The sequence below is a fragment of the Lepidochelys kempii genome, chromosome 8 (assembly GCF_965140285.1).
Source record: "Lepidochelys kempii isolate rLepKem1 chromosome 8, rLepKem1.hap1, whole genome shotgun sequence".
In the NCBI taxonomy this organism is placed as follows: Eukaryota; Metazoa; Chordata; order Testudines; family Cheloniidae; genus Lepidochelys; species Lepidochelys kempii.
Window position 1 is genome coordinate 78,389,243 of NC_136387.1, and position 22,116 is coordinate 78,411,358.

At 38.1% G+C, this 22,116-nt stretch overlaps 1 protein-coding gene across 5 annotated transcripts in view; it reads left to right on the forward strand.

Annotated features, from left to right (window-relative positions):
* The window catches only part of COL24A1 (collagen type XXIV alpha 1 chain), a 241,385-nt gene that overhangs the window by 160,074 nt on the left and 59,195 nt on the right, over positions 1–22,116 (forward strand). For all 5 annotated transcript variants that reach the window (XR_012160423.2, XR_012160422.2, XM_073357181.2 and 2 more), the window contains 7 exons: positions 9,222–9,275; positions 9,665–9,709; positions 9,830–9,874; positions 12,658–12,711; positions 15,807–15,860; positions 17,903–17,956; positions 18,171–18,224. Coding sequence is in view for 3 of the 5 variants with exons in the window: in XM_073357181.2 (XP_073213282.2) it covers positions 9,222–9,275; positions 9,665–9,709; positions 9,830–9,874; positions 12,658–12,711; positions 15,807–15,860; positions 17,903–17,956; positions 18,171–18,224 (360 nt within the window). In the remaining 2 variants the exon portion in view is untranslated. The remainder of the gene's footprint in view (positions 1–9,221; positions 9,276–9,664; positions 9,710–9,829; positions 9,875–12,657; positions 12,712–15,806; positions 15,861–17,902; positions 17,957–18,170; positions 18,225–22,116) is intronic.

A 22,116-nucleotide genomic window follows, 5' to 3' on the forward strand; every position in this document is an offset into this window, starting at 1 on the left:
AAAAAACTTCAAATCCAGACTCCAGAGAGAAACTGTTGAATTGGAGTTCATTTGCAAATTTGATACAATTAACTTAGGCTTGCATAGAGACTGGGAGTGGCTAAGTCATTATGCAAGGTAACCTATTTCCCCTTGTTTTTTCCTATCCCCCCCCTTCCTCAGACGTTCTTGTTAAACCCTGGATTTGTGCTGGAAATGGCCCACCTTGATTATCATACACATTGTAAGGAGCGTGGTCACTTTAGATAAGCTATTACCAGCAGGAGAGTGGGTTTGTGTGTGTGGTGGTTGGGGGAGGGGGTGAGAAAACCTGGATTTGTGCTGGAAATGGCCCAACTTGATTATCATACACATTGTAAGGAGAATGATCACTTTAGATAAGCTATTACCAGCAGGAGAGTGGGGTGGGAGGAGGTATTTTTTCATGCTTTCTGTGTATATAAAAAAATCTTCTACACTTTCCACAGTATGCATCCGATGAAGTGAGCTGTAGCTCACGAAAGCTTATGCTCAAATAAATTGGTTAGTCTCTAAGTTGCCACAAGTACTCCTTTTCTTTTTGCGAATACAGACTAACACGGCTGTTACTCTGAAACCTGTCACCTTAGATTTAATGTACTGCTTTGAACCAGGGGGCACTTGATGCCTTACAGAACTGGGTCTTTTATGAGATGAAAAGTAGGGTATCATCTTACTTAGAGAACATTTAAAACAAATTCTTAATGGTCTCTTTTGCCAAAATTCTTGAATCCTTTTCTGTCAAATAGTTTTTTGTAACAGGAACTGTAAACAAAAATAGTCCTTCATACAGTTAAATATCTGTTACATCATTTCTTTTAAAAAAAGACATTTCAATATATAGTTTTTTGATGAAAATGTTCATATACTTTAGTTTACGAATAATATAAGATTAGAGGATTTTTAACTTTTGTTGGATAAAGATAAATACTTAAGAAGCTTACATATATGTCCTAACACTAGGGTCCTATACAGAAGGTTAAGTTTAGTAAACTTGTTTTGCATCATAAAAGTATGTGACCTGTATGGTCTTTTAAATTTTTCTTTCATTATTATTACTGCCTTACATATGACATAAGATATTTAGAAAAAAGTGTTTTTATATTTATTTCCAATATATTTGAAATATACTTTATATAGTACTAAGAATATACTACTTTTTCATTAGAAAAAGTTAATATCTTGCCTATAATGTTCTTCTTCCTTCAATTATGGTTTCCTCCTTCAAAATAAATCTGTTGTAATTTGCTTCTGTTTTGCTAGTACAATACATATGAACCATTTGTGAAATACTGCATGTAAAATGTATAATCTCTGCTAAAAGTTAGGAATTGGTGTAATAATAAACCTTATTATGAAGATGCTTCTAACTGGAAATGCCACATCACTGTTTTCTTTTCTTTAGGATGAGATATACAGAATAACTTATCCCAGTCTTTTACACTTGATCAAATATGTGAAGCTGAGTTGAAACATGTACTCATATCCACTTTTCCTCTAAAAGTATCTATGTCCACCCTAAGTGCCTGTGCTAACATTAGATGTTCCAGTATAGTTATTCTACATATAAAACCATGAGATTGTGATGGACATTTTAAATCTGGTACATTATAGGTCTGATTCTGCTGGCCTAACTCAAATAAAACTTGTATTTAAATGGAAGATTTGTCTGAGTTAGGGTTGCAGGATTAAAAAAATTAACTTAAAGCTCAACTGCTCACAGACAAAAGCATCTTCAAGTCCCACCAAGGAGAATTGCTATAATCCTATAAAAATAGGGTGTTTGCATTCCTACTTCATTAATAACAATGGATTTATTCTTCTAAAATATTACTTTGTTGACGTGATTTAAAAGGTTAAGGAAATAAAATGTTACAATTTGGGGATGTATTTGTTGATTTAATAATAATAGTATACCTTTTAACTAAACAACGAATAATCTTTAAAGTCCTCCTAAAAACACAACACCTGGAAATGCTCAGAACTGGTTAAATAAATTTACATGTGAAAACAGTCATACATAATTTAGCTCAGAAAATCATCAAGTGAACTGTGGGAAGCAGCTAATGAGACACGACTTGCAACAACATGAATGGTATGTAGAGCTACAAACCGCAGTGAAAAACAAGCTGCATCCACATTGCAGCATGTAGCTACACATGTCAGTGAAAGGCTCTGCCGGGGGGAGGCAATGGGGAAAAGCTCAGCTCCTTGGAGTGCTGGAGCCTTTCCCTATTGCCTCCCTACCAAAGCCTTTCGCCACTGCCGGAGTCTTTCACGGTGGTGGGGAAAGGCTCCAGCAGTGGGGAGGCAGCAGGACACTGCACTGCTAAAAGTAGCTTCATTAGGACTTGTTACAAAATTATCCCAGTGCTGCAGTCTTTGTTCAGGCTAACCTCCCCACTGAAGCCAACAGGAATTTTGCCTACATTCTAGACTGCAGGATCGGGCCCAATATGGGATTAATGTATGAAAAATATATAGAGACCACATAAAACCGAAGATGTCACCTTTGGATTCAAATGAAAGCTGTATGCGAACACTGAGCTGTGTGTGGCAGGATTTAAAAGGGCACATACAGCAAGTTGCATGCAAAAGTTAAATACAAACATATGAAAATTCCCCTTTGTGTATAAATAAAAGAACGGATCACATCTTCACAGCTGGAATTTATAGGAAGTTTTAAGAGCAGTGACCAGCTATTGCTGCATTGTTACACAATGAAATGGCTTTATACCATACACCATTAAGCCCTGAGCAGCCATTTAGAATTTAAGATTACCCAGCAGTCTAATTTTAAGACTGTCCAGCTATGCAGACAGTACATGGGAGAATTCTGACTGGCTGAAGAAAAGATCAGTTGTTCATGCTTGAATATTTCCCTACCAGAGGTTCATTCTCTCTTTACTGTGCCATTTGGTGTGCAGTTTACCAAGTAAGAGTCTCATCTAGCTTCTACAGTATTTCACCACTTCATGCTTAAGACTTTCTGCATCCCAACTAAAGTCATTGTGGAGGGGCAAGCCACCTGCCAACTGTGGGGAGGCCAGAGATAGGAACAGCAGCAGTAGCATGGGAACTGTTGGTTCTGGTCCTCCAGTAACCCATGTTTTATTCTTTAAACGTTGCACTTGTGACAAGGGAATATAGAGGTTGCCACGCTGGTGGCTCCTCTTGGGCAGGACACATTGATACTTGCTGAGGTGGGAATAATTGTACTTGAGGAGGGGAGTCAATCGGGTTACTCTTCTTAAGATGGGTGAACTTGAGAGCTTGTATGAACCCAGGAGAGGTGTTACTGGAAGTTTAAGAAGGCCCTGCTTACAGGAATGCAGCTGTTCTTCCTGCTAGCTGCTGTGCCTGCTCGCTAGTACCCAGGTATCAGTCATAAGAGCTGTTAGTACCATACTGCTGTGATGCAAGCTAATTTATGCAATAGAAATCTAAGAGTATGTCTACAGTAGAGCAGATGGTAGAACTTCCAGCTCACGGAGCCCTAGCTACACCAGCTAGCATGGCAAAAATAGAATCATAGCCACCCATGTGTACCTGTGGTCTCAGACAGGGTTGTGCTCAGGACAGCCAAGTCCTCCAACTCTTTGTGCCACTGCAGTTACACTTCTATTTTTAGCATACTACAGCTAGTGCAGATATGTCTCCTGGAGCTGGAATTTGCACCTTCCCACTCTAGTGTAGACATAACCTAAAACATGAGGTGCCAGAGCTGCTTTTTGTTCTTACTATAACCTCTTCCCTTTCTGCTAATATAACCAGTCTCCCTTTTTATTTTGTAATGATAAAATATAAATTATGGACCAACTTCTGATGTCCTTGCCTGGGCAAAACTCTCATTGAAATCAGGGGGAATTTTCACTGAGCTAGCACTCTTTGCCCTGTGTTTAATTAGGATGTGTCCTGGCAAATTAAAGATGATATAATAGCTGTATAAACATGATCGCTTTTGCATGGCAGGGAATGGTAAGAAGAAGAATGAGAAGTTGTTGAGAAATATTTTCATTATTATACATTACACCATTCTTAGCCACTAACATCTTTCAGAGTGAAGTTCAGTATGTTAAAGGTTAGAAGACATTCATATGTCCCACCTTGAATAAACATTTTATAGTCATTCAAACTCAAGCCTTTCTAAGATGCATGCAAATGATGAGCCAAAGTCAGGGAAGGGGATAGCAGTGCAACTCCATTGAAGCCTATAGAGTTGCACTCACTCCAGCTAGGTCTGAATTTGGTCTTATGAACCTAAATTACAGAAGAATAAGGATATCAACTATGTGAGTTGATGAGATGGGTTCAGTATATTCTTAATAGTACTGAACTGAGAGCAGGAGAGAACGTGTGATCGGTGTGCATGTGGACAAAAATCAGATGGGCTCTGTGATATGTTACTAAGGGCTGAATGTAAGTGTGTATCCTTAATTGTTCAAGGCAAACGATTTTAAAATTGATATAACTTTCCATTGTTCTTGCATATTAAACTTGTGGGGGGAAAACATAGAGTATGCTGTGTTCATTCTTTTTCCTATGTTTAGGAAACAGGGTGGGGGAGAGAGCTGTTTGTTTATTTGTTTTGTCAGGCAAATATTCCTTGGTTAATTATGATTAAATGATCATAAACATGCATGATAATATATTCCCTCCTCAAAATAAAGCTGAACTCATGCGAAAGAAAAAAAGCAGTAGTGATCACTTGGCAGCTGTTTTGCCCAGCTCTGCAGTTCATAGACTTGTACAGTATGTAGCCTATATTAAATAACTGCAGCCAAATTGTGTGTATTTCCTTCTGCACTAGCTACTGCAGGGAATGATACTAATTCTATCTGATCGAGTTCAACAGTGCCAATAATGAGTCACACAGTAGTATTTATAGGAATGATGCTCTGCTTTTGATAGAAAGTATACAACTGCCCTTCCTTTGGATTCGTATTCTTTGCCCTGTGGCAGGCAAGAGGTTAATACAATACCTAGTATCACTGGACATCATGTTCATTTCCTTTATTTTGTGTTAATTTAATAATTAAATTACGGTGTTTCAAAACCTAGTCCTTGGCTTCTAGTTCTTGCCCCCAAGTTTTATTTTGATTAGCTAACATTTGATTAGTCATGATCAAAGCAATTGTTAAGTTCTTCCTAATGAATAGACAACTGAAGTCACCTAAACTTAAAACAGTGGTGGCTCTATGTCCAGCAAAAATTCAATGTGTGCATGACGTACCCCAGATCATACACCCTCCCTATTTAGTTTCTCCATATTCTGCAACTGCTCTGCTTAGTATTCTGATTTTCCCCCTTTCCAGTGTCTTCTCTTGCTTATTTGGCTGCTTCCTTGTGTGATGCATTCTTGACTCTCCCTTCAACTTCCAACCCTTCTTTAGCTTACTGACCTGTCCACTTGCCCTGTCTGGGATTCTCCATCACTAATGTGTCTCCTTCTTCCACTCTCCCTTAGAAAAGTCTGAGTACCACCTGGTACTACTATCAGATAAGTCAGACAAATGAGGATTTCCAGTAAGTCTACCCAGCCTGCCCTATATATGCATTCCAAGCAAGTGTGCATGCAATAGATGACATGAGCAAGCAATTCTGAACAAGGTAATATGGAACTAAGACTGCTTTACACATTGGGGAGAAGAGTAAAATTATGAATGTTGTGTAAGTAGATACGTGGGTTCTATAACAACACTTAGGAATGTACATGACTTTTAGTTGAGAGTTCTCTGTAACGAGTACCATTTATTTGAATAGTTGTAAGGGTGTGCTTGGTGCTGTGCAAACCAAAGGTGAAGAAGAGCTTACAATGTGAAAAATAGACACAGGCAGGACAGGATGCATTGGGAATCCCAGAGTTGGATTTAATTTAGCTTTTGTTTTTGTATTTCCTTCATTAAAATGATAAATTATCTTCTTATGGGCATCCTAGGAGTTTTTGGTAGGATTATTTTTCTTCTCCTGTGGAAATGTATGAAACATTTTGTTGTGGGGAGTATAGGCTGTTAGGAATCAAAGAATGTTAGACTAGAACTCAGGCAGTGATAAAGTAGTGGCAATAATCAGACATTTTGCTGAATCTAATTAGATGAAGATGTTTTTCTTTCTTCTAAATTATACTGTATAATAATTTAATAATCAGGATTAAAAAGTTATATAAGTTCACATGGAGTCCAGTCATGTACTCTTATGTAGGTCAAGCTCCCTTTTAAAATCAGAGTATCTTTGGGTCTGATCCAAATCTTATCAAAGTCAGTGGGAGCCTCTCCATTGTCTTCAGTCTGCTTTGGATCAGGCCTTTTTCCGGCAAGGAGACGTGTACTTTTGTTCACCCTTTTACTCCCATTTTCCCTTGAAAGTTACTTCCACATTCTCTGTTCCTTTGCTCTTTATAAAAGTTTAGAAAACATACATTATTCCCAGTGCATTTGTGTTTTTAGGTAGGAAAATTTTATAGATTAGATTTTCCTACTTGATGAAAAACCATATATACCAGACAAAGCTTCTTTTCGTTGTTCATTTCTGAGAGCTATGTGGCTTTGGAAAGAAGGTAGGAGAAGACGTGAGCACGTTCTCTCTGTCAAAGAGGTGTTTCTGTTGTAGTTGTTCTACTTACTGTGTGCAAAATGACGGCCACTCCTGGGAGGCCTGATTTCAGTCAAGGACCCAAGAAAAAGATGGATAAGGCAAGCTTAAGTTGAGCTCTGAGATGTATAGCTGGCATTTCTGAGTCAAGTACAACTCGCTGTGTCTGACTTTACCTTTCTCTGTGTTGTAGAGTATATTAAATGCCTTGTTAAGAGTGAATCAGCTATGCACAGGTGCCCCAGCCCTATCTCTCAGTCTGTCTAGGTTTTTATCACCATGATAGCTAATCACCTTCCACAATAAGTACATACCAAGGCTAGTTTTGTGCCCAGCCATGCAATATTTAATGAGTTTTGTCAGCGGAAGCAAGGTTGGCCCCAGAATCAGAGTTCAAGTTACATACGACCTACTGAGTGATTTGTTTGGTGCATTACACATCATTCTACGCTCAGTTGTTTATTAGATCTGGGCAGGAGAGATGGTTGGAATAATACAAGAACTGCTCCCCAAACCTGTGCCAAAAACTAATGGGGTTTCAAAAATGTTAGCCAACTTACCTTTCCCATTGATTTTTATTTTCCTGCCAGAAGCAGAAGTGCGGGAATATCCCTTTTCTCATAAAATGTGCAGTTTAGGAGCCCCATCCTGCATGATTCTGAGCATATTCGGTTCCCAAGAGTCACTGATCACCTGTCACTCTCTCGAGTGTCAGAGAGTTGGGTGCACCGCACCTGTCAGGATCTAGCCCAATGGTTCTCAAACTTTTGTACTGGTGACCCCTTTCACATAGCAAGCCTCTGAGTGTGACCCCCCCTTATAAATTAAAAACACATTTTATATATTTAACACCATTATAAATGCTGGAAGCAAAGCGGGCTTGGGGGGGAGGCTGACAGCTCATGACCCCCTCATGTAATAACCTCACTACCCCCTGAGGGGTCCCAAGCCCCAGTTTGAGAACCCCTGATCCAGCCCTTGATTTACATTATTAAATCCAAGTCTGATCAAACAGAATTCTGTGATGCAAGAGGAACACGTGTGAGTCAGACACATTTTAGAGAGAAAGTGAGCCAGGCAAAACCAGCTAAACATAGTGCTCTTCTGAGAACAGGGTGTTCCGAGGTACCCAAGGAGAGGGTCTTCCAGCTGTTCTCTCCTAACCACATACAAGTGTGACGACCGAGAGCAACACTTAGACATTGCTTGCAGCTGCAGCATGTTGTTCGCAGTCTTGAGTCTTACACAACATGCTTTCATCTGAGTCCTTGAATTACCAACGAGAAAAATACTGTGTATAATATCGCTCTCGTGACTATGTAGAAATCCTGCATGACTGTCTAGATGGAACAATGTAGCATGCGATCTGAAGAACAAGTGGCCAACAATGTAGGAAACTCTAGACTATCTGGAAGTGCTACTCAGCCATGTTCTGTGCACTTGAAACTACAGAACATTTTCTTCTGTACACCTCAGTTCACTTTGCTGTATGATATTGCAGATCTTATTTTGCTTTTAAGAAAACTGAATCCATGTTATTAAATACAACATCCTGAAATATTACTGTTCTGACCACATCTGAAGAGAATAATTCATCAAGTCCTTAAATGCTGATGAAGATCTGGTGGTCGTGATTTACTTGTTCTATATCTGTATTAAGTTCTCTTAAATTTATTGTCAATATGCAAATGGTTCTAATGTTTAGAATCATAAAAACATCTTCCATTCTCAGTATGGATGAGATATCCCTTGCCTTTTTTGGTCATTATCTACTTTTGGTTGCTTTGATTTAGATGCCTAGTTATGGACTCAGATGCCTAATTTTAAACAAACACTTTTGAATATTTTTAATTTAAACATTTGCTAATATATAATAATAATAGTACCTAGGTCTTATGCAGCACTTTTCATCTGTAGATCTCAAAGTGCTTTACAAAGGAGATAAACATAATTATTCCCATTTTACAGATATTAATTATAATGAAATATACAGTGTAACTGTAAGTTATCCTTTGTTCATATGTTGGTACTACAAAATCTCAATTTTCAAGAGACACTGGTTAATCTAGAAATAGGGAAGCCCCTGCTGAAAAATAGTTCACCATTTCTATTTGGCTTTATATTGGTTTAGCATCAGAAGAACTGTACTGTCTAAATTTGAAAGGCCAGATGTTCAGTCCCAGACCAATTTTTTCACATTCAGCTGACAACATGACCAGATGTGAGCATCCAAATAACCAGTTGTACTTGCAAATGCAGGTTTGTCTGCACAAAATGTGAGTAAGATGCATATGCAAATTAGAAGCATAGAAATCGAGTTTGCCTTCAAGCAGGTTAAACATCTTGTTTAAATATTAAACAGTAAAGGCTTTCTTTTTAGACTCATATTACAGCAAGCTGGAAACTGATTTTATAATAGTTGATGCTTTATTTCACATTTAGCAAAATAAAAAGTGCTTTTCGTCATGTGGAATTTCAGAGCTCCATGCTAAGAGAATGGGTAGTTTTCCATTCAGTTGTACAGCTGATGTGGTATCTTTCTGATAAACCTCTATAGTAGTTACTGTCAGTAGTTTATAATTAAAACCAGAAATCACTTGTTTAATTTTCAGGGTCCCAGGGGTCTAGATGGTCCTCCAGGAGAACAAGGGGCACAAGGTATTAAGGTAATTATTTATTTGTTTTGTTCAGTACTGCAGAGGACGCTTATACGGTGTTGACTGTTGGAAAAGAAAAAAGAAAAAAAAGGAAAGGGCACCATGAAATAGTTTTGAGTTTGCTATTAATTCAGTGAGGGACTCACAATTTTTTGCTTCATTGAGGTTCTTATTTTTATGTATATAGTAGACATGTAGATCTGAATTCTGGTCTCGTTCACTCTGGACTTAATCCATAGTAGATGCATCAATTTAAGTGAAGTTACTGTACATTTATACTGGTGTAAATGATGGCACAATTTAGCCCATGGTAGTTTTCTTTTTCTACATGTGTAGTGTTCTGTGTGGCAAATCTAGTAAATTCATACTGAACTCATTCATCATTCGTTATTTGTCAGGGAGAAAGCGGTGATCCAGGGAAAAAGGGTGTTCATGGACTTATTGTAAGTATCAGAAATGTTCTGGGCATTAGGCACTAATTTCTCCACTAGGAATTTTTGCCTGACGTTGGTTTGGAATTTATCTGACATCAGCATTCTCTTTTAATAATTTTATTTGACCAGGGCAAGGCTGGAAACCCTGGAGAAATGGGTGATTCAGGAGTACCAGTAAGTACTGAAATCTTATAGCACTGCTACAAAAAACAAAACAAAACAAAAAATCTTGCTTCACACTCAAATGCAAGCGAAATTATTTTCTTTGTACCAGTCATTGAGCTCTGAGAATAATGGTTTGCATTTACTTTGTATAGAACCTTTCATCTGAGGATCTTCAGGTATATTAGTAACATCAATTTACAAAGCATCAGAATTCCTCTGTGACATTATATCTGAGTTTTACAGATGCGTAAACTAATGTGTAAACAGATGGTAGAGTGACATGCTCAAGGTCAAACAGTGGCAGTTACGGGAATGAAACCCAGGAATATCTGATAGTAATCCTGTCTATTATTAGAAATGTAATCTTTCAGATGAGACACTGTCTGTAGGATGTAATTTAAAAGAACATTGCAGCAGAAGAAATCACTATTGCATAATTGTGGGAGACAGCTAGAAGTTGCCATGCTCATTAGAGTAGTTTTATTGCCATTTTTAGAGGAGAAAGCAGCAATGGTATAGAAGAAATGTTACTTTTATACCTTTTACCGTAGAGTTATGTGATCATTGCAGGGATAAAATATGTCATATAAACATAACTGGAACTATATGTTAGGACACCTTTCCTTTGAACTGTATACCAATAAAAAAGCTTTTCCATAAGAGAACAAAGCTCAAACTTCTATGAAAATCACACCTTTTCCTATAGTAATATGTTTAACAGACCAGTCACACTATCGTGACTTTTCAAGGGTGGTGAGCTAATCGAAAAGAAGTAAGAAAAACAAAGGCAAGAGAATAATACCAATCATATTAGCAATGCAATGCTATGTATTTAAGACTAATAATGTTGGTTGCCATTTTAATCAGGGCCACTTCATAGCTTTGCCTGTTTGTCTAGAGAATTGGAAATTTGCTGCCCCCGTCAGTTGTTCCACAGAGTATTGTGTGTACTATGTCACACCATTCACTTGGAGGGAGTATGAAGCCACAGTGGTTGCTGACAAGTAGAGAGGTCATATAGAAAACACACTGAGGAAATGGCATCCCTCAATAAGAGAAGGAAAAGAATGACAAGGAAGATACCTTGCCCGACCTCTCTTCAGTCGCTGAGCAACTTTCTATTTAAATATTTAAGTGTTAGGGTTTCAACAAATTTGGAATCTCACATAGTTGTAAACCACATCCTTTTTCAGGTGAGATGTAAAACTGAGGTCCTAACCACTCGTGGTTGTGAAGGACCGCATGGCATTTTTTGCCAGAGTAGAAATTGCCCCTTCAATTTCAGTCAGGTATGGAATTCTTCATTATTTCCTGTTCTACACTGTTGCCTGATATTGCAGTCATTCAAACCAGAAGTCACTTCAGTGCCGGGTGACCTCTATATATACAGTAGATGTAATTCAGTTTATTTATGGAGTTCTTGAGGATCCATTGGGATGAAAGGTGCTATATAAATTCAAGATGGTATTCTCTTGATATTCCCTTTTACTTGGTGATAGTCTTTAATTCCACTACAGTGCATAGGTGCTGGAACTGGGGGTGCTCTTGCACCCCCTGACTTGAAGTGGTTTCCATCATATAAAGGGTTCACAGTTTGGTTCAACGGCTCTCAGCACTCCCATTATACAAATTCTTCCAGCACCCCTGCTGCAGAGGAAACCCCCATTTCTGATGTATTAATCTGTGAACTATGGCTGATTCTGCAGGGTAGGTTGGCCCAAGGGTTCTGTTTTATATAGCTGCACTTAAGTCTAAATTCTGTTTCAGACTCAATAAACACACTGAGTATTTAACTCTACTTGCCTTTGTTTAGCTCACTCTATTTCGTATATGTATAAATGACTCCGATTACAAACTCAGAGTGGATTTTGACTGAGAAACTGAGTGTGGCCTCACAAAACTCCCATGTACAATATACCCACTTCTGAGATTACAACTGCTGGGCACCACCACACTGGATGAAAAGATGGGTTCATCTGCCAAACAGGGTCAAAGAAATAGCTAAGGAAGTCCCATGAGTGACTCTAAGCAGACTATGTCTTATTCCCCAGGCAGGCAATAAACCTGTCTAAACAATAGGGCAGGAATGTGTCTTGTTTCTACTGCTGCAGCACAGTGGATGCTGCCTCTTGCTTTCTAACATCTCTTCTGTTTTTTTCTCTTCTGTTCCCAAGGACCCTTAATGAATCTGAGGGGCATTTTCTCTTAGTGATCTGTGACAGACAAAAAATAATGTAGAGAGCTCAGTGTTTCATTTCTTCATGGACTCTGGTGTTTATACCAAAGGAACAAATAAAGCAAAACAGCATTAGGTTGAAGAGATATTGTCTGTAGGAACAAGTGAAGTTATTGCAGAGTGTTAAAGGTTGCCATTATGCTTCTATATCTCTTCTTCATGGATGCAAATAGGGTTCTGTCAAACAGTTGAGTAGAACTTGCGTGTGTTGCTATGGTGTAAAGCCTGAGACTTGTCCAATTAATCCCACATATACTGTCTGAGGGACAAAGAGTCCCTTAACACTGTTAGGTCACATGAAAAGTAAGGAGTCTGTTAAGGTTTGAAATGGCAAATCAGCAAACTAGCCACCCCCAAATAAATGAAGCACAAGCAGGCTTCAGCTCACTCATGAATCACAAGAGCTGGCGTGATAACCCAGATCACAAAGGAGAAGGCTAAGCACGTTTCTAGAGGGATTATTTGAGGGAGTTGCTGGGTGTACAGAAGTGGGAAGGAAGTGGCTTTTTACAGAATTTGAAACAGATCTTTTTCTTATTGGTTTTGTTTCTCTTAGGGCTTACCCGGACCTCCTGGAAACACGGGTGACAGAGGCCCTATGGGAGAGCCAGTAAGTTGATCACCATACTTCCTAATAAAGCTTTTTATATATTGTACTTAATTTCCTGATAACTCGACTTCCACTCTATCAAGGTTTGGAACTATCACTACTTTTGGAAACTGCATGAAGACTACTTTGGAACAGATTCTGCAGCCCTTTCTTTGGGTAGCTCAACATGAGTAACAGTGGCAGAATCTGGTCCATTATATTATGTGACTTCACACTACTTAGAGACAGACATACTATATGACATAGTATGTAAATAGAACTTTAAACATAGACATTGATGGTTTCCTTGTTATTTTCAGCCAAGTTTTATGCTAGTTATTCTGGAACCCCATTAACTTAGCAGGTTACTGCTCTAACAAAAAAGAGTCTGTTTTAATAAACTTCAGGCATTCTTTTCCTGAATGGTTTGCTGTTCTTATTTTTATTATTAAAAAGCCCCCCACACTTTTATGTGGCTAATACTATAACAAAAAACCATATAGAGAGGCAGTAACTATATACAATGGCTGGAAGGTATAAACACGGCAAGAATGCTGTTACATCAACAACTCTAAAGCCAAGTCGCAAGTTTATAAATATAATGCAGTAGTGTGTGTTTTTCTGGTGGGACTCGCTAGAAGGCTGCCATTTTATTTTGCAAAACATAAAAACCTGTCAAATAACTTTTTATATTTTATTTTTATTGCCTATGAAAAATTACTTCTTGTCACAAATGGCATAAAAGTACATTGTTGATATAATCTTAAGATTTACAGTACTGTATATTCTTTCAAGTGCTGAACAGATGCCTATAAATTCCATAGGATGACATGGATGCCTGCAGGTGGTCATAATGTAATTATTTTGGCTAAAATAGTGGAAAAATTCTGACAGCCTAAGATAAATAATTTAAGTAAATTTTCTTTGATACATTTTAATCTACATATTCTAACTCACTTCCTGCTGAAAGTAGATAGCTATCTTATAAAAACAAATAGATTTCACTTTATAGAAAATCTCCACAAAACATTGTGTATTCTCATGTATATTATTATTAGTTTGGATCCCCTTCATTGTGTGTCTTTCATCTAATCTAATCTAGTCTAACTCACCTACCAGCCTAGGCAATTTATACTTTGCTCCAATCTGTGGTATCTGAGAGCCTTACAAATTCTAAAGCATAGTATGCGTAGTTCATCCTCCCACTATACTGCCAGCGTGAGCCTGATTTGCATGTTTATATATGGGCCAGCAAGCACACTTATGTAATCTAAAGCCATCTGCTGTACTCTAATCAATCTACATTTCTACTCTGCTGATCATTGTAGCATTTATGAGTGAAATGCAGCAATTAAGAAAAGTCTCAATTGTGTCCAGGAGCTGACTATTTGCATATTTATGTCAGAGATTTAAGTGGATTTGGTTGGAAAATGTTGTGTATAGTTTCAAAGAGGGCTAAGTAAATGACACAGGATATTGCAAAATAAAATGTTTTTTTCTGAGGATTTATCCAAGCAGTCTGCCTTCTTCCTCAGTCAGTGAGTTGCTGCATGTAAGGTAGCTTCAGAGGCCCTGTCACTGGCTTCTCTGCAAAAAGTAAGGAAATATTTTTAGAGAAAAATCCTTAAATTGTTAAGTTTGTTTAGCAATTTAATTTAGTTTGTTTAATGTAAAGTAAAGGATTCATTTCACCTAAGTGTCAGACATCTGTTAGTACAGTAATTGGTTACAAACTGTCTTTTGATTAGAAATGAAAGCGGTCTCAGCATTATTCAAAATGTTCCTGGATTTGTTTGGCTTCTGGTGTTCCACGGGAGTGGTATATTGCCAAGCCAGCAGTCTGAGCTCCGTGGGAATATGGGGAGATGTTTGGCTCCTAAATCAGACTTAAGCTTTATAACAGTAAAGCTGAGGAAGACTACGGAGGTGCTGCAAGCCAAAACCAAGGCAATCCTGGTTCAGCCTGGATAGATCCCTAATAGTGTATTCATTGCAGTTCTTAGTTGTTGATTGTACTTAAATGACATTGCCGAGTAATTTAAGGATACCGCTGTTGAAATCTTCCCAGCAATATCTAATTAGCTCCGGTGCCAGAAAAGAGGAAAAGGCTGCTTTTATTAATACTAGCAAGTCAACAGGAACAGCAAGACCACATGCGCAATCCATGTCCTGAGAAGGTGTACAGAGAAATTAGCTGCTTGGAAGGCTTATATTGCACACATAGATGTAGCACCAAAAATCTTGTTTACTTTAGCATTGAAGGGGTTTCTTTAAAATATAGATGGGTCCAGACCACAGTGTTCAGGTCTGGATCTGATTCTGAATGTCCCCAGAGATCAGGGATGACTACATCCGGGGTTTTGGTTTGTCCTATTATAGAGTTTGGGCCAAGGGGTGGAGTTCTTAGATGTCTAGAAGCTAACTCTAATTGAAAGTTAGGCACACAAATCTCACTGTTACATAGTATGGATAACTGGAGTTGTACACTTAGTTCACGCACACTGCTTTAGAAATGCATTTCCCTTAGATGTTACAGTGTCTTTACTTATAATATATTGGCTTACAAGAACACTGCTTCATAGTATAGTTACTTACTGAAACTGCCAGAAAGGCTCCAGTCTGCAGTCCCTTACACCTCAGTGACTGTCCTGTGTAAACATTGTTAAATCCATAAAATGAAACATACAGGAGTTGTTTTCAGTTAATTCCATACCAGACTGTAGGCTTTTCTGCAAAACAAACCAGACAAAGAATTAAATAAGTCTTAATTAAACAAAGTCTCCATTAATCAAGAGAAGAATATAGTTTAGATTAGAATTCTCTTCTGGTTCAAGAGAAGAGAGACCAGTGCTATCCTTCTGAAATCTACTTTTAGACTATGTCAAGAGAGGCAATGAAGTCTTCACTGCTGTTAACAATGTGCTCTTACAGGGACTAACATCAGTCACAGAATTTGGAAGGAAACACAGTGATGAAGCAAAATAAGATATACTTGATTATGCCAGCTGGCAGTTAAACATGATACATTTAAATAGTCTATTATATTATATGGTTAATATTATGTATTTCCTAAATATAACTGAATTATACATACAGAAGATTTTGTTTAATGCTAGGGCCCAAGAGGACAAAAAGGTGATGCTGGCCCTATAGGAGAAATGGGTTTTGAGGTGAGTTTTTTATGCTTTGTCTTTATTTATTTATAATAAATTTCAACAGAAACTTAAGCCACAGAATGTACCTTATTAATGTATTCAAAAACTATATTTCTGTTACCTACAGTGAACTTGAATATCATGTGTAATTAAGAGATTCTCCATTGCTTATGGCTGTTGCAAACAATAATTTGAAAGAAAAAAAGGATGTAATGATGCCAGTGGCTTCTGCAAACCTAATCTCAGGGTATCTTCATCTGGAAGGACAATGGTACATTGTTGAATGCAGCACTTTCCCAGAAGCAACACCATTCCCTTTGCAGTTAATCAGTTTTCACCTATCCAGGGCTGGGGGTTTTCAACTAGAATTTTAAGAGCTGTAAGGGACTCCATGGACATCTAGTCCATCCCCCCCTGCTGAGGCAGGACCAGGTACACATAGACCATCACTGACAGATGTTTGTCTAACCTGTTCTTTAAAACCTCCAATAACAGGGATGCCACATCCTCCCTTCGTAACCTGTTCCAAGTGCTTAACTATCCTTATAGTTAGAAAGCTTTTCAGAATATCTAAGCTAAATCTCTCTCTCTGCAGATTAAGCCCATTACTTCTTGTCCAACCTTCTGTGGACATGGAGAACAGTTGATCATCATCCTCATCATAACAGCCCTTAATATATTTGAAGACCGTTATCAAGGCCCCCTTAGTCATCTTTTCTCAATTCTAAATATGCCAAGTTTTTTTAACTTTCCCTCATAGAACAGGTTTTCTAAACCTTTTATTATTTGTGTTGCTCTCCTCTAGCCTCTCTCAAATTGTCCATATCATAAAATATGGTGCCCAAAACTGAGCACAACACTCCAACTGAGGCCTTACCAGTGCTGAGTACAGTGGAACTGTTACTTCCTGTGTCTTACATATCATACTCCTGTTAATACACCCCAGAAAGATATTGACTTTTTTGCAACTGTGTCACATTATTGGCTCATAATCAATTTGTGATCCAGTACTGTTGCCTAGCCAGTTATTCCCTATTTTGTATTTGTGCATTTTATTTTTCTTTTCTAAGTGTAGTACTTTGCACTTGTCTTTATTGAATTTCCTCTTTTATATTTCAGACCAACTTTCCAATTTATCAAGGTCATTTTGAATTATAAACTACCCTCCAAAGTGCTTGTAATCCCTGTCAGCTGGGTGTCCTCACAAGTTTTATCAGTATACTCTCCACTCCATTCTCTAAGTCATGCATTAAAAATTAGTGAATAGTAGCGCACCCACAACAGGCCACTGCGAGACTCCACAAGATACAGCCTCCCAGTTTCACAGCAAACCACTGATAACGACTCTTCAAGTCATTATATCACTTCCTAGTGGTGCATGAAAAAGCAATGGCATGCAGTTCTCTACTTTGCTTGTGGTCCTGTTTTGGGAGTTTGGTTTTGGGTTTTTTAATATCTCTTTGAAAGAAACATGAGAGGAGCTATTAGCCACATTTGCAATGAAGTAGCTGAGGAGTGAGCTCATTCACAACTAATTACATTTGGCTCATTCAAAAAAAAATGTTCTTTGTCAAACACCCATAAACATGCCCTTCTGATCTGTTTTGTATTATTATTTTTATTACTATTAAAATTTAAACTCTGAAAGAAACAATCTGGTGCCAATAACTCTGTAGGTTGTGGACCTACCCATAGATCCTCCTAAACATGCATTTGGCTCGTGGTGTAAAAACTGCTGGAATTGTAAGTCGGTATCTGGGAACAAGGTTGCAAAATATAGAGTTGTGCTTATACTACATGTGTTTCATTATGAAGGATATGGGATTAACGATTCTGTTGAGTCTGTGGTGTATTCCTGAACCTCTACCATACTGCATTCTCCCTTGACACCGCATGTCTCAGGCTAGGCCAAAGAACACAACTTCCTTTTGTTTTTCAGTCATGTAACTGTCCTAGTGCATCACATTGTTTTTGTGTTTGGATCTTTACTGTTTTATTTGATAGTTGTAAAACCATTCTTGGTGACAATGTGTAACAGTAGCTTCTGTACCATATAGGGACCTCCTGGCCCTGAGGGAGAGCCTGGCCTGCAAGGAGAACCAGGTGCAAAGGTAGATGGTGGGATTGTTTTCTTCCATGTTGCATTCTTCGCTGAATTAAGTAAAAGCAAATCAACTCTCTGTTGTTGATTTAGCTTATTGGGCAATTAAGCAATAAGAAAGAAAATGTCAAAGAATACCCATCATCATCAGTAATCCTCATCCTCAGTAGAGACAATTTGTTCCCAGCAGTTTAATAGTTTAATTTTCATATCGCATATTCCAGGGAGACATCGGACCTGCTGGCAATGCTGGAGAAACAGGAGAACAAGGTTTAAGGGTGGGTGAAAAATATGATTCTGTTTCCAAAAAGGAGAATGTTTTGAATTTCAGAAATGTCAAGTTGAATGACCTCTATATGTGAGAGAAATTGAATAAAATGTGTCTTTGATCCATTTAAAAATAATACTGGCAACACTGTAACAGGTTAATTAAAAAGAGCATAAATTATCATACTAAAATATCTGAGAGTGGGTTTAATTTGTGGAAATGACAATAAGGTTAAGAACATGATTTTCTCAAAGCATTTTAATTAAAATGAGTAAAGACTGGATTTTTAAAAATATATTCATGAAGTATCTGGTGTCACTGAGAGTGAGGTGGTCTAAGCACAGGACTGGGAGTCAAGAACTCCTGAGTTCTAAGCCTAGCTCTGATATTGACACACTTTCCAAGTCACTTAACCTCTCTTTGCCTCAGATTCCCCATCAGCTTACCAACTTTTGAGGGGCGTTGAATGTTTGTAAAAATTCTTTGAAGATGATAATCATAGAATCATAGGACTAGAAGAGACCTTGAGAGGTCATCTAGTCCAGTCCCCTGCACTCATGGCAGGACTAAGTATTATCTAGACCATCCCTGACAGGTGTTCTCCAAACCTGCTCTTAAAAATCCCCAATGATGGAGATTCCACAGCCTCCCTAGGCAATTTGTTCCAGTGCTTAACCACCCTGACAGTTAGGAAGTTTTTCCTAATGTCCAACCTAAACCTCCCTTGCTGCAATTTAAGCCTATTGCTTCTTGTCCTATCCTCAGAGGTTAAGAAAAACAGTTTTTCTCCCTCCTCCTAGTAATAACCTTTTACGTACTTGAAAACTGTTATCATGTCCCCCCTCAGTGTTCTCTTTCCCAGACTAAACAAACCCATTTTTTTCAGTGTTCCCTCATAGATCATGTTTTCTAGACCTTTAATTGTTTATGTCACTCTTCTCTGGATTCTCTCCAGTTTGTTCACATCCTTCCTGAAACGTGGTTCCCAGAACTGGACACAATACTCCAGTTGAGGCCTAATCAGCATGGAACAGAGTGGAAGAATGACTTCTCATGTCTTGCTTGCAACACTCCTGCTAAGACATCCCAGAAGGATGTTCGCTTTTTTTGCAACAGCATTACACTGTTGACTCATATTTAGCTTGTGGTCCACTATGACCCACAGATCCCTTTCCATAGTACAGTACTCCTTCCTAGGTAGTCATTTCCCATTTTGTATGTGTGCAACTGATTGTTCCTTCCTAAGTGGAGAACTTTGCATTTGTCCTTACTGAATTTCATCCTATTTACTTCAGACCATTTCTCCAGTTTGTCCAGATCATTTTGAATTTTAATCCTATCCTCCAAAGCACTTGCAACCCCTCGCAGCTTGGTATCAGCCGCAAACTATAAGTGTACTCACTATGCCATTATCTAAAGCGTTGATGAGGATATTGAACAGAACCAGACCCAGAACTGATCCCTGTGGGACCCCACTTGTTATGCCCTTCCAGCATGACTGTGAACCACTGCTAACTACTCTCTGGGAATGGTTTTCCAACCAGTTTTGCATCCATCTTACAGTAGCTCCATCTAAGTGGTATTTCTCTAGTTTGTTTATGAGAAGGTCATGCGAGACAGTATCAAAAGCTTTATTAAAGTCAAGATATACCACGTCTACGGCTTCCCTCCTATCCACAAGGCTTGTTACCCTGTCAAAGAAAGTTATCAGGTTGGTTTGAAACGATTTGTTCTTGACAAATCCATGCTAACTGTCACTTATCACCTTATTATCTTCTAGATGTTTGCAAATTGATTGCTTGATTATTTGCTCCATTATCTTTCCAGGTACAGAAGTTAAGCTGACTGGTCTGTAATTCCCCATGTTGTCCTTATTTCCCTTTTTATAGATTGGCACTATATTTGCCCTTTTCCAGTCTTCTGGAATCTCTCGAGTCTTCCATGACTTTTCAAAGATAATTGCTAATTGCTCAGATATCTCCTCAGTCAGCATCTTGAGTATTCTAGGATGCATTTCATGAGGCCCTGGTGACTTGAAGACATCTAATTTGTCTAAGTAATTTTTAAATTGTTCTTTCCTTATTTTAGCCTCTTCTGATCCAAACTCATTTTCACTGGCATTCACTATGTCAGTATGTCCAATCACCACCAACCTTCTCAGTGAAAACTGTAACAAAGAAGTCATTAAGCACTTCTGCTTAATATATTCAATGAATGCTAAGTATTATTACTACTTCTAGATAGATACATAACATACATACACACAGAGGCATGCAGTGAAACACACAATATCAGTCCAAAGAAAAATCCTTTTGTTGATAAGGAAAAACAACAATGCCTAATGTAGTCTTAAACATTGGACTGTCCAAGTATCAGCACATGAGGTGGGTCTGATATGGGAGAGGGAGCAGTTTTAAGAATGTATCAATTGTGAGAGCTATTTAGTTATTTTTAATGTTTTTCAATTTTCTAACTTGTGCAAAGTGTTTTATTTTTTACCTGTTACGGAGTTATTGCATTTTTTGCCTTTCTTTTTTGTCTTTTGAGTGTAGAACCACTTTGCCTACCCTTGTCTTTCCATTTCGAGTTAGTTTCCAGTGGCTAGAGATTTTTCTCTGCATGTCCAATAAATTTTCACTTAGATTAGGTTAGGTCTTTGTGTCTGTTAATCCTGTTCTTCCCCAGCCTTGGTCCTCTTTCTCTGTTTGGTTGATCCCTGGGACTTTTCAAAAAACGTGGTGAAGCTGTGATATAGTTTGTGACAGATTTTCTCTAGAAAGATTTTGACAAGAATATAAGCAAGACCCTTTCTAACTTAAACTTTAGAATGTAATTGTACATTCCATCAATTCATCAACACCCCGTTTTCTTCCTTTAGACTAGAAAATCCCAAGTGAAGTAGGTTCCAAGATTCTGCTGATCCTTGGAGAAAAGTAAACTCAGCATTAAAAAGTCAACACTTATCACACCACTGTATTTCAGATACCACAAAGTTATTTCCTACGGTGCAGTACACCTGCAATTTGCTGTGAAGGCAAAGTTATGAGTGCTCAGTCTCTCTCAGGATCAGACCCTAATAAAGACAAATATTGCAGAACCTAAAATACCCTGGTATTGTAACTGTTGGTAAGTGATGATTTTTTCATGGACAGTGTTGATCTTGAGCGATATATATAACTGAGCTAGTAATGGGGACCTACCAAATTCATGGTCCATTTTGGTCAATATCATGATCATAAGATTTTAAAAATTGTAAATTTCATGATTTCAGATATTTAAATCTGAAATTTCACAGTGTTGTAACTGTAGGAGTCCTGACCTATACCTTACTGCATTTCAGATTTACAGACTTCTGAGTTTTATTCCCTAAGGTAATGAACAACTGCATAGTTGTTACCTCTCGAGAAAGAGATCTTGGAGTCATTGTGGCTAGTTCTCTGAAAACATCCACTCAATGGGAAGTGGCAGTCAAAAAAGCACAATATTAGGAACTATTAGGAAAGGGATAGATAGAAGACAGAAAATATTATAAACCCACTATATAAATCCATGGCACGCCTACACCTGGAATACTGCGTGCAGTTCTGGTTGCCCCACCTCAGAAAAGATCTTAGAATGTGAGAAAGCACAGAGAAGGGTAACAAAAGTTATTAGACATAATAACAGCTTCCATACACAGAGATAGAGAAAAAGGACTGGGACTGAGCAACTTAAAAAGAAGATGACTATGATAGTCTGTAAAATCATGCCGGGTGAGGAGAAAGTGAATGAGAAAGTGTTATTCACCCCTTCACATAACACACAAACTAGGGATCAAGCAATTAACTTAATAGGCAGTGGGTTTAAAACAGACATAAAGGAAGTTCTTCACACAACACGCAGTCAACCTGTGGAACTACTTG